Source organism: Podarcis pityusensis (assembly GCF_964106645.2).
Source record: "Podarcis pityusensis genome assembly, chromosome: 1".
NCBI classification, from domain to species: Eukaryota; Metazoa; Chordata; class Lepidosauria; order Squamata; family Lacertidae; genus Podarcis; species Podarcis pityusensis.
The window spans coordinates 64,968,597-64,982,180 of NC_138028.1; the positions used below are offsets into that span (position 1 = coordinate 64,968,597).

The 13,584-nt window shown below is 42.2% G+C and overlaps 1 protein-coding gene across 9 annotated transcripts in view; it reads right to left on the reverse strand.

Moving 5' to 3' along the window:
* DCDC1 (doublecortin domain containing 1) overlaps positions 1–13,584 on the reverse strand; it is a 266,837-nt gene that overhangs the window by 247,087 nt on the left and 6,166 nt on the right. For 8 of the 9 annotated variants that reach the window (XR_013979717.1, XM_080982413.1, XM_080982412.1 and 5 more), the window contains exon 2: positions 1,322–1,458. Coding sequence is in view for 8 of the 9 variants with exons in the window: in XM_080982413.1 (XP_080838539.1) it covers positions 1,322–1,458 (137 nt within the window). In the remaining variant the exon portion in view is untranslated. Of the gene's footprint in view, positions 1–1,321; positions 1,459–13,423; positions 13,448–13,584 lie in introns of those variants that run through there. The other variant, XM_080982414.1, reaches the window with a different exon arrangement.

Consider the following 13,584-nt stretch of genomic DNA (forward strand, 5'->3'; position numbering starts at 1 on the left):
TGCCTGTCAATTGGCTACAGAAGATACCTGGTTCATGCACATCCTAAATTATTAATATATTTACATGTACAGTGGTACCTCGGGTTAAGTACTTAATTCGTTCCGGAGGTCCATTCTTAACCTGAAACTGTTCTTAACCTGAAGCACCACTTTAGCTAATGGGGCCTCCTGCTGCCGCCATGCCGCCGGAGCACGATTTCTGTTCTCATCCTGAAGCAAAGCTCTTAACCTGAAGCACGATTTCTGGGTTAACGGAGTCTGTAACCTGAAGCGTATGTAACCTGAAGTGTATGTAACCTGAGGTACCACTGTATTCAGTTTGCCAACAAGTGTTGTATATGAAGACATATTTATTGCTTACAGTATTCATTTCATAAAGCTATCATTTAAGTTACATATTTTATGTACAAAACATATTTGCAATACATTCACCTTGATTCCTTTGTACTCCTATATTATTTGTCAGGGAACACATACTATTGGTTTGGTTTTGATTACAAGGTCACCCTGACAATCCACTCACACCATGACTAACCTCAGTTTCACACATGCAAGCTCCCCTTAAACGTTCTCCACACACAGTCACTTATATTGGCAACTCACAAGTATATGGGGCACCCATGTTCAGAAAAGAGGAACAAAATGGAAATGATATTGCCCTCACGCCTTCCTGTAAGTTTTCTAACGGTATTTGGCTAGCCACTGTTAGAAACCAAATCCCAGACTATATGGAGCAGTATGCCTAGCCTAAGATCACAAAAGCCCACTCAATCAAGGCCCACTTTTCCCCCATAATACCATGCTTCAAAAATATTTGTTTTCACCACCACCTCAAGAGTAGTTTCTTTTGCCACACATGGCTTCAGAGAAACTCTGGAGCACTGAGACTCTGAAGGGGCACTAGTACCACAGGCTCATCTTGCAAAGGTGCTTCTTGGGCTTGTCCTACTTAAAATTTCCCTTATAACTAACTCATAACCTGAAGAAAGGAAATTTGACCCCAAGTCATGACAGCATTGAAGAAAGAAGGAACAGCTGAAGGTGGGAAACAGCAGATGAATTTGACCTCTTGCTAAGTATTATGACATCAACATCATCATTTTATTATTTATACCCCACCCATCTGACTGGATTCCCCCAGCCACTCTAGGTGGCTTCCAGCATATACAGAAGCATAATAAAACATCAAACATTAAAAACTTCTCTATACAGATCTGCCTTCAGATGTCTTCTAAAGGTTGTATAGTTACTTATGAAGGGGAGGGTGGTCATTATGTTGGCATGTAAGAAAAGGTGATAAGCCTGGGTTGACCATACTCACTTTTTCAGTACTGTAGTATCTTCATTCCTTTGACATAAAGTCAAGGGTGAAGTTGAAACACCACAATTTCTTTCTGAAGTTACAGAACACAGGGCATCAATTGAGTCACAAGTTTCTGTTTCACCATTTTCCATTTCCTATTGAAAATAAAATATTCAATCAAAATTTCAAGTATAACTTTCTCTATGGTCAGTATATGTTTCTAAATTGAAGCTGGATTAAATACAAGTACTTTTGATATCTGGGTCACACTGTAACTTTAATATTATAATAGTAACGTAAGAAGAGTAGCTTAAGTAGGCAACACCAACAATCCAATAACCTTCTCAATCATTGTCCATTACTGGATGCTACAACAGATGCATCCAGGGATGCGGGTGGTGCTGTGGGTAAAACCTCAGCGCCTAGGACTTGCCGATCACATGGTCGGCGGTTCGAATCCCCGCGGCGGGGTGCGCTCCCGTCATTCGGTCCCAGCGCCTGCCAACCTAGCAGTTCGAAAGCACCTCCGGGTGCAAGTAGATAAATAGGGACCGCTTATCAGCGGGAAGGTAAACGGCGTTCCGTGTGCTGTGCTGGCTCGCCAGATGCAGCTTGTCACGCTGGCCACGTGACCCGGAAGTGTCTGCGGACAGTGCTGGCTCCCGGCCTCTAGAGTGAGATGAGCGCACAACCCTAGAGTCTGGCAAGACTGGCCCGTACGGGCAGGGGTACCTTTACCTTTTACAACAGATGCATATTATTAGTTTGGAGGCATTCAAAGAATGTTGCTGTCATTACTACTATTTTTATATTTATTTACATCCCACCTTTTTCCTGGACCAGGAATCAAGGTGGCTTACACAAATTAAAACAAGACATATGAAATATAAAAAGGAAAAAAAAACCTATGAAAGACAATAATTAAACTGTATTAAATAATATAAAAACAAATTATTAAAATAAAGCTAATAAAAACTATAAAAACATCACAGTAATATGAAAAGCTCTTTCCTTGAAAAGTCAGTTCCCAAAGGCCTGTGTGAATAAAGCGGTCACCTGCTGCCAGAAGAACAAAAAGGAGAGAGCCAGCCTAGCTTTTCTAGAAAGGGAGTTCCAAAGTCTGAGACCAGGGACAACCTCAGGGAAAGACAAGACCTATGAACTTGCCAACTCTTCTTCAGAGAGCCAATTATGCCATTGGTTATTATGACACTGCAGCGTACAGCAACATGTATAAAATCTACCATGTGACAGCAATGTAAAGTTCAGAATGCCTAAACTAGTAAAAGGCAGTTCTGGCAACCATAACTGCCTTTTACTAGCTTAGGCATTCCCAGAGCACAGCCTAACTATCTACTTGGCTCTTTGGGGAAACTGTGACCCCATCTCCCAGTGGTTTCATGTAGTTGTTGAAAAGTACAAGGGACAAGACAGGAACTTAAATGTCAGTGACCAAGGGGTGGAACAAAAGCTTCACAGGACCATCTTCTGAGTCTGTCCGTTAGGAAGGACTGTGTAACACCATGCTTCCAAGACCCATCTTGCGGACATGGTCCAGAAGGATACCATAGTCAATGGTATAAACCAGTATTGTGTAGTAGTGCAGTAAGGTGCTGAGTTAGGACCTGGGAGACCAAGGTTCAAATCCTGACTTGGCCATGGAGCTTGCTGGGTGACCTTGGGTTAGTCACAATCTCTCAGCCTAACCTACCTAACAGGGTTGATAGATAGATAGATAATACTTTATTCGGCTATAAGCCCACAAGGTAAAACAAATCAATAGATAAAAATCAATAGATAAAATCAATAGCATTTTACAATCTAAAATATCAACTAAAATATTTCAACGCATAATCTCTAAATGTACCGTGTTATGGCCTTGAAGATAAAGATGGGGCATAGAGTTTACTGAATTTTTAATAGTCATGCAGCATTCCATGAAGTCTTTTATATGACAGAACTGAGATCAGGAATCTAGCAACCTGTAAAGTTCTATAAGAGTCAATGTCCTGGAGTAGATAAGCTAGATGTAATTCAGGTGGTTTAGCAGCAATTTCCAGAATGATTGAACTCAGGATCCTTGATCGGGGAACATTGTATAAGGGGCAATTAAACAAGATATGATAAAGGGATTCTATCGATTTGTTGTCACATGCGCACAAAACAGAGATTTTACCATTAGAAAATCTATTGCTCAGCACATTTGAGGGGAACACATTAAATCTGGCTCTAACAAATGCGAATCTATGCGACGCAGCCGATAAAGTAGACAGATATCGAGGTATCTGGGACATAGATGTAATGCCCTGATATATCGGGGAACATGTACCTCCACCTGTGGTAAGATTTTGTTGTAAATCTACCTCCTCCAGTCTTTGTTTGATGACCTTTTTAGCTGTAATTAGATCTAAATTAAGTATATCGGAAGGAGAGATTCCATAAGACAACAGTTTGGAATGGATTTTTGTTGCCCATGGGCTGGTGAATTCATCTCTCCAAAGGCACTGAATAAGATGGTAGTTTGGCAATTTATGCCAAAGGGACAGCCAATAATTAAAGGCATGTCTCCACATCAGAATCTCAAGGGAGGGGGTCTTAAGTTCTAAGCGAATGGCAGAGTTGCTTACACAGGAGGGTAGTTTCAAAAGGCGTCTTAGAAAAAGATTTTGCAATGTCACCAGAGGCAAGAGGTTTACAAAGGCGCCCCATAAAGGGACCGCATAGGCCATAGTTGCAACCACTTTTGCACTATAAACTTTTAAGGCGGATGGAACATGCATAGCCCCCTCAGTAAAGAAGAAGCGTAGTAGAGCGTAGATAAGGGCTTTCACCTTGTTTTGTAAATATGTGATATGCGCTTTCCATCCCATATTATACTGGAAGTAAATTCCTAGATATTGAAATTTGTAAACTTGTTCAATTGGCTTCCCCTCAAGTTCCCATCTATACAGTTTACGACTCCTGGAAAAAATTAGGACTTTAGATTTGGAATGGTTAATAGTAAGTAAATTTGTTTGGCAATATGATGCAAAAATCTTAAGGGCCCTCCTCAAACCGATTCGAGAATAAGAGAGGATCACCGCATCGTCAGCGTACAATAATAAGGGGCAGCGATAGTCTGCAAGCCTGGGTGCATGAATGGAGGTTTGGGCCTCAGCTAGGGGCGTCCTCATGTCACTAATATAAAGGTTAAAAAGATAGGGGGCAAGGATACACCCTTGTCGTACCCCCTTGTTTATTGGAACTGAGTTTGTGAGATCGCCCTCAGGTGTTAACCTCACCCTAGCGGCCGTCCCTTCATGTAATTTAATCAATAGCCACAACAGCCTTTTTTCTATGCCCCACTTTGCCAGTTTTTCCCATAACAGCTCTCTAGAGATACTGTCAAAAGCTGCCTTCAGGTCTATAAAAGCGGCACATAGAAGACCATGAGTAGGGGAAGAATACTTCCGCGCCAAATGATATAGAATTATAGCATGGTCAATAGAAGCGCGATTTGGTCTAAACCCGACCTGTTCATGGCCTATCAGATTGGAATCTTCGGCCCATTGGGTTAGTCTGGTTAGCAAGAAGCGAGTGTAGATTTTTCCGATGATTGATAATAAACTGATATTACGATAGTTTCCTGGGTCCTCTGGTGGTCCTTTTTTATATATAGGAATTATGATGGACTCCCTCCATGATGTAGGTATCTGGCCCGTGGCATTGATTGCATCAAAGATTTTTGCAAGAATTTTAGCCCACCATATTGGGTGTTGTTTAATAGCTTCCGCCGGGATCAGATCGGGCCCTGGGGCTTTATCAGTTTTCAGTTTAGCAATTAAATCTACTATTTCCTCCGGGTCAGTATCTGGCCATATGGGCAAGTGACTTGAGAGAGTATCAGATTGGATGTTAGAGATGTCTGTCTGGGAGAAATATTTTCTTAGAAATTGTTCCCATGTCGGGGCTGGGATAACCGTCAATGGGTATTTCCTCGGTCTTTTGTTGATTAAATTCCAAAAACCGCGAGAGCTGCGAAGCTTAGAGGCAGCAATCAGCGCTTGCCAACGTCTTAGCTGCCACTCGTGCTTGGCTGACTTCTGTGCCTGTTTGTAAGCAATTTTGGCCTGCAAGTACTCTGGGGGGAGAGTTTCAGCTCCAGAGGCTTTATATCTGTTGTAGATACAACAGAGAGAGAGTCTAGCTTGCTTACATTTGGCATCAAACCAAGGTGCACCGAACCTGGGTTGATCTCGGTTAGCCAGGTGAGCCGGCATCGTAAAGAAGCTAGTTAAATCTGCAGAGAAGTGGAAGAACCACTCCAGTATCCTATTTGGTTCAGACAGCTCCGCCAATGAAACAATAAGGGATTCGGAGCTATTCCTCTGGAAGAATTCTGCATATTTTTGGGCCTGTTTCATGGACCATTTAATGCCTCTTACTTGAGCTGTGGCATTTAAACCTACATGAATTGGGTGTGTTCCGCTAACCGGGTGCCAGTCAAGCGTTAGCTTGGCCGCTAGAGGTAGGTGATCACTGGATTGTACATTATCTACTTTGAGATAAAAGAAGTTTGAAAATAGGTCTTCTGAGACTAGAAGATAATCTAGGACACTATTTGATGTTGTGCCCAAATGAGTGAATTCACCTGGCACGTCCGGAGGGCAGTTGCCATTTAGAATGTTCAAATTCATACGAATGGCCAATTGATAAAGAAGGACTCCCGCCTCATTCACTCTGTTGTCCTTAGATCTTCTTGATGTGAAAGAGATTAAATCAGATTTTGGGTAGGGGGGAGATACCCACCACTTGGCCTTAATTATCCCATTCCAGTTGGCAGCTGTACGTGCATTGAAGTCACCACCCATTATCGATGGAATATTAGGGTACTTAACATAGCATGCCAATAAATGATCTTCCAGAGAATCCCATCTATAATGAAGGTCTGATATCAGACCACCTGGAGGAAGATAAACATTGGTGATTAATAGTGAGAATTTTTCACTTGAAATCAGACCAGTAAAAGCAAAAGGAGGAAAGGTATGAACTAGCGAGAGTTTAGCTCTCATTTTAAGCGATATGGCGATTGCAAGACCGCCTCTGGACCGGCCACCTTTCTGGGAGGGGATAGCTGGAAGTGATATCAGTTCAAAGCCATTTATATCTATTTTATCTTCTTCCCATGTTTCTTGCAAAAGGATTATCTGGAAAGAGTTTATATAGGACAGAAATTCGGGATCTAATCTTTTCCTTTTCCAGCCAGCAATGTTCCAACTTAGGACTGCTAGCTGGGGACTTCTATGTTGTTCTTTTAACAGTCAAAACGGAGGGGGGGCAGGCTCTCTGTTAAAGACAGAAGATGTAACAAAAAAGTCAGTTATTTTACTTTGGGAAGATGGTAACTGTGAGGCGCCCTGCAAATTAAAGTTTTTAACAATTTGGTTCGACTGTTGGCACACCGTGGATGATCCACTGAAAGTAGATCTCTGAACAGGAAGTCTCTTCATTTCGAAATTCTTGGTACAACTTGACAGAGAAATACCCAGGTAGGGGGAAATTGAGTCCGTCGGGGTACACCCTCTCGCAGATTTATCATCCGACATTCGGATTATTTTATTGATGCGTCCCATTGGGTCTTCAATCGTTTCTGACGGCGGGTCCCGAGGTGTAACATTCGCAGTTTCCTTTGAAGGAGGTAATTGAGGGGGCATCACGGGGGTGGAAATTGCGGAAGACTCTCTCAGGGGCATCACTTGTGGACTACTTCTATATCTGGACGAAACTGGAGAAGATTCTAGCTCTGGCATAGATGAGTGAGTTAAAGAGGGATTTGAGTCAAGCAGGGAAATCAGAATTTCGTCCTTAGGTATGTTAGTTGATGAATATAGATGAAGGTTCAGTGAGGATGTCAGAGCCTGGTCGTCTCGTGATGTAGCGCACGCTGCAGAAGCAACTTGAAGATTTGAGTCTTGTCGGATGGTTTTTGAATTCAGAGTGGGGCTGAGCTGAAGAAGGTCAACCACTTCTGTCCGGTGGGCCCAAGTGGGATTATTTGAGACATCGTTAGTATCTTCCCCTCTATGTTGGACTTGCAAAAGCTGAGATTTAAGCGTGTCAAATCTTTGCATCATCACCGACTGTTCTTTCGGAGGGAGGGCTCTGAATGAATCAATAAGTTCCCTTTCGTCGAGGGCAGTCTGCAGATTATCATCCTCATATATAGCAGTTTGAGAGGGTATCGAGTTTGGTCGCGGATGGCACGCTGCAGAGTCATCGCGGTTGGGCCTGACAGTATTTTGAAGTAAGGCAGAGTCTCTTGTCCTAATGTCCTCACCGCCAGGGCACCTATTTAGAAGGGGTTTGATCTTGCTGTCTGTAAAAACCCTCGTTGCTACAATGTCGGCCATGGACAAAAGCGTTTTCCTCCTAACAATAATAGATGGTATCTTTTCAGAGTGGAACGCAAGTATCACCTTCAAGAAGTTGGTCTGCCGGGGAAGGGGCATCACAGCATATAGGTCAATCTGATGTTTCTTAATTTTTAAAAGTTTGCTTAAGCAGTCTTTAGCTCCTTCTAGCGTTGACCATCTTCCTATTTCCGACCTGACAGAAAGGCAACTTTTCTTGGGTTGCAGAGTTAATATCTGATTGTTCAATTGGGAATTTAAGACATATTTAGTTTTAGTCTCCAGTATTTTATCTGAATGGGGGTGAGGCAATAAGTTTTTGACCTCACAAACTGAAGATTGTGTTGTTGATTCAAGTTTTCCGATTTTCAGCAGGATATTAGATAATTGTGAAGATACCTCATCCAGCCTTTTAAAAATACAGTGAAGGGTCTTAATTACTAAGTGTAACTGCTCACAACTGGGGAACTCCCCCATAACAGATGCCAAACCATCTTCCTGCGATGAGAGTTTTTCTTTCGTATTCTCCTTTACAGGCTTTACATTTGAAACATTTTGAGTCATCGGAATCGGAGTAGCTTCTAAATCAATTAGAGGTTGGAAGCGATTTTGGGTTTCCACTGCAAAGCATTGCTCGGCATGGTCACTCCCTCCTCCATTCCGGTGTGGCACCAACCTTGATAGTTTTGGTTTAGGGGATGATAGGGGCTCGTCAAAGTCTCTCAAGCGTTTTTTCTGACCCATGCTTTCCTCAGGCCAGAGATTATACGATTCTTAAAATAACATAACACTTGACACGCAATTAAGATAATGGCGTTCTCAACTCCTTTAGCAGCTAAAGCCAGCCCGCTGATACAAGAGAAACAAAGAGCAGCTTGCAGCAGTCTGGAGCAGGGCCAAATCTCTCAAAGAGTTTCCATAATATGCGGCTGCAGCAATTATAAAATACTTCAAAAACTGACTGAGTCAGTTGAGATAAAAGTATAAAAGATTAAAAGAAGATTAAAAGAAGTCCGAAGAGCACCGGTAAGCGCGTCTTACCTCGGCGCCATGTTGGCTCCTCTCTACCTAACAGGGTTGTTGTCAGAATAAAATGGGGGTGGGAGGTGAACCTTATAACTACCTTGAGCTCTTTCAAGGACATGTGGGGTAAAAGTAACAATATTAACACAGAAATCTGCCAGGTTCCAAGAGAAACAATAGGGTCACATTTGTCACATCTATTTGGCAGCATAAGTTTCCATAAGAGCAACCAAGGCAGTTTCTTCCCTGAACCCAGGTTGTAAGCCAGAATGGAATGGATCTAAATAGCCTGTCTCATCCAAGACTGCCTGAGCTGACACAACAGCACTGCCACACACTCCAAAATCTTGCACACTGGTTGCATTCACTTCAGTGCAGCAATATCACTTCAAGAGTTTGAATGGCTGGGAAATAAAACAAGCTAGATACTATTGGAATCCAAAGAAAATAATACACCAAACTATAATACAAAATATTCTACTCTGATGTCATCATTCAAAGTTTACATGGTTCAAAATGGAAGTTTCACCTGACTTCAGAAATGTATCAAAAGATAATAACTGACAATACACAGTATAGATGTGTTCAGTTCAGTGTCAGATAGTAAGGATAAGAGATAATGAAGGACATTCAAGGAACTGTAAATGACCTGCTATTTATATCTGGCAAAATATGTTTATATTTTTAAAAGAAACTATATAACCAGACAAATGTTAAGAATGTCAGAATTACTTCATATTTTCTGAAGAATATATGTCATCAAAGCCAATTAGCCCATTGCCCCTTTTTCACAAACACATGGGAATAAACCCAATTATCTTGAAAAAAGCCAATTAAAAATTAAACAGATAATCTTAATATCCAAACTTCTAATAATCTTTGGATAATTACTTTTCTCACAAATATGTTTTTAATGTAAACTGTGAAATATTGTCCTTACAAGCAGCAAATACAACATTCTCAATGCTCTGTTGTCTTTAAATGTTGCATTGCAGCTTGCGGTAACAAGTAATCATAGTGACATTAAACATGCCTACTTTTCTGATGCAGGTCTCATATTTACAGAGCAATCCTAACTATTAATATGCCAGGGGGAGAGATATATGCGCTACAATGGCAAAATGTCTGCCATGTCTTACACTTGTCTAGCCCAGAACGCTAAGGGAAAATAACACTGCTCCAGAAAAGCGCAGAATGGAGTAACAAGAGCCACAGTCCCAGAAACCTTGGAAGCACTGCCAGCACCCACCAGTCACACCCTTTATACTACACACAACTCATCGCAACACACAAGGGAAGGAAGAGGAGGCCATATAGAACAACACCTACACAGCTTCCTTGTGGAAAGGCCTGCAGAAAGAGAACAGTATCTCCTTTGGAGCAATGCTTAAATACCCACTGAAGGAGGGAAAGGACCAGTATAAACAGTCAATTGTCCAGTAGCACCTTAAAGGTAAAGGTAAAGGGACCCCTGACCGTTAAGTCCAGTCGCGGACGACTCTGGGGTTGCGGCGCTCATCTCACTTTACTGGCCAAGGGAGCTGGCGTTTATCCGCAGACAGCTTCCGGGTCATGTGGCCAGCATGACTAAGTCGCTTCTGGTGAACCAGTTTGTTCTTGGTGTAAGCATGCACACGAAAGCTTATACCAAGAACAAACTTAGTTGGTCTCTAAGGTGCTACTGGACAATTTCTTTATTTTTTATATATATTTCGACTGTGTCAGACCAACACGGCTCACTACCTGAATCTATAAACAGCAAAGTCAGCCACAGCACACAGAGCAATAAGCTCTGGGTGCCCACAGTTACAGGCAGTGGCAGGAACATCTAGCTGTCATGAATGCAACCCAAGACTGGAGGTGTGCACAGAGACATGTATTAATTTTATTTAACGAAGAGCTCTCAGTCATGCAATATATTCACACATGCTCTGCAGGAATATAGTTACCAACAATGGTTTCTCTGACTAACCAAGTGGCCAGTTTAGAAGCATAGAGAGAATGTGGAGTGGGATGAGGCAGAAGCTCCACACTGCTCCTTGGGTTGCTGCAGGGGTTTCATCCAAAGCTGCCTATGATTCCAAATTTCTTATATTCTCTCCTCGGTCTCTTCATTACATTAGGGTGTGTTAGAATGACAGTTGCAGGGTGAATGTCAGGCGGGCCAAAGCTCAGAATGAGCTCAGGCTTGCAAGAGATGTTAAAAATAATTCGGCTATGTTTGAAGCAAGAGTAGGTAGGTAGCCGTGTTGGTCTGACGCAGTCGAAATATTAAACCACTAGTGAACCTTCTCACCTAGAAGGACAGGAAACATGACTGGTCGGAGAGTGACAAGCCCACTGGTTCTGGTAATGTCAAACTCCAGCTGCTACACTCTCCTGTAAGTTCCATCCTGAGACCAGCTGAGGGGCATGGTATTGAAGACCTTTGAACATTAAAATCTTTTCAAACCTGAAAACATTTGCTTAATTAGCAAGTAAGCAGGCTAATAAAGGCAGGTTAGCACAGAGAGAATACTCCATTACCTATACCTGTGTAGCAATATGCCTTCTCTCTTCGAAATCAAAACTATCCTAGAATTCATAGTTGTATAGAGGAAGGCAACAATGCTGCAATTCAGGTTGCAATGGAGATGTTCTCCTGTAAGAAGTAGGGGTTGGATATTGACATTTGAGATTCAGCTAAAAGGCTGTGCTAGGTGCCTACAGCTCTTGATAATTTTTGCACATTTTCTGTGAAATGACATGCTATGACCCTACACTCAGAAGCAGCACTCTTTCCTCTGGTGGTTCAATGAGTTTCAAAAATGGAACACCCCCTTGTTGAATTTCAACTAGTCATCATTACATACACTGAGGTGCAATCTACACACATATAAAAAATGCTGCGAATTTTTTTTTTTTTTAAAAAGACAACTTTTTTTAAAAGCTTGAATTTGCCATAGCTCACCATCGCCATCTAGTGTCACATTTGTATATTGTATGTTACAACACACTTAAAACTTTTTATTTGCAGCTGTATAGCTGAGTCCTAGAATGCAGAATACTTTCATACCCAGCCTATCTCTCCAGCATAAGCAACACACACCCACGCTTACTGCCATGCATATGGATTATGTGACAAATACACAAAATTGCCAAGGCACTGTATATTCATTTCCTTGGTTATAATTCTCTGTAGAAACGTTGGAAAGGTTCAGTAAACAGACCATATTGGCAGTACTACTAAAAAACATATATATTATTTTTTTTCTATATATTTATATATATATATAATCTATATATGTTGCGAAGGAATTTTACACTGCTGCAGTAAAAAAAAAATATTGGCTTGCTTTGGAATCTGCCTGAGCATAATACTACAGCTTATACGCAAGAAGTAGAATGAAAATGCCAGACATTTTTATGTCTCTGTCTGAACAATTAGAACCTGATTAAAAAGCAGTTGCTGTCTGGAGTTTAACGAGCAATTTATGCACTACCTGACAAAACATTATCTGAACATTTCATTCAAATCAACTTGAATAACAGCAATGACACACTGTTTAAGAATAGGCTGCAGAGGATCAACAATATATTAATACTTGGTTTTAAAAAACATTTTACACAGAAATCCTGTACACCTCTATGCAGAAGCCCCACTGAGTTCAAAGGGACTTGCTCTTATTGCAGCATCAGTAACAATTCTAGTAAGTATAATAAAAATTAAAACTTGAAATTGCCACATAAAAAGAATTAACAGTAAAATAATTTCCGAATCCCAAAAACAAAGGAAAGACTCAAAATCAAACTGAATCGATCTCTTATTCAGTTTTACATAAAATAGGTAGACATAATCAATTTCGCTATAGTCCACAATTTACTTAACCATTCATTAATTAAGGGTGCAATCCAAATCCTGAGCATCAGTAAGGTATGATGGAACAGCAGGGTCACTGCCACATCCACAGTCTTATTGCTGAGGCTGGCTGGGGCAGGAGGTCTGTGGGTCTGCAAAAGCCTGAGACTGACTGAGTGATCAGGCCCAAAGTGACCCCAAAGCCATCAAGTGGGGTTGGTTTGAGATCTAGCAGATTCTGGGCCAGCTCATCCCCTCTAATAGAAAACCCTATTTTGTGGCTTTTTGCAGGAAGCCACGGGGTGCGGGGCAGGAAGCTCAGCTACCCACTCTTTCACTAGATGGAAAGGGGAGCTCTCATCAGTGGAGTAATACTAGCATCATTCTTTGCGTGGAGGCTAGTGGAGCTATTCTGGGGTGTGGCACAGGAAGACCTCCATCCCACTCAACCCCCACCCTGTGTGCTGCAATGGGGAGTTGTGTTGCACCATAAGGATACTACTTTAGTGTCCTGAATCCCTGGCCTACCTAGCAGTGAATCAGTATGTTGAGTCCCTAGTCTGGGGTCAAGCCACATGTCCAAGGTCCCACAGAGATCCAGGAGCACCCAAGCTGAGGCCCATCAACATGGACAGTTGAGCAGACACATCACCTCAGCTCTGCTGCCCTTTTGTACTTTGAATGCTGACTGCAGCCTCTGGGCTTGATGAGGCTTGATGAGTGACCCTCAGTTGTTCTGAGCCTACTCCAGCTAAGGAATCAAGCATCTCCTCTCAGAACTAGTGAGCCCCACCTGGCCAGCAAGGGAGCTGGGTTGTGGGCCTTGCCTGCCTCAGCTTTGCCTACTGCTCCCCATGACTCAGAGCCTACCTTGTTCATGGAGACAGGGCCCCCTCTGGCTCTGGTGATGGGTCCTGCTGCTCTGGTTCCTGTGCACTGATCCACATCCCTTCGTCATCCTCTGTCACCCTGTGGCTACTTCCTACACCAACCTTCCCTTCCCCATCCCCACCTTGCCCCAGTGTGTCCCA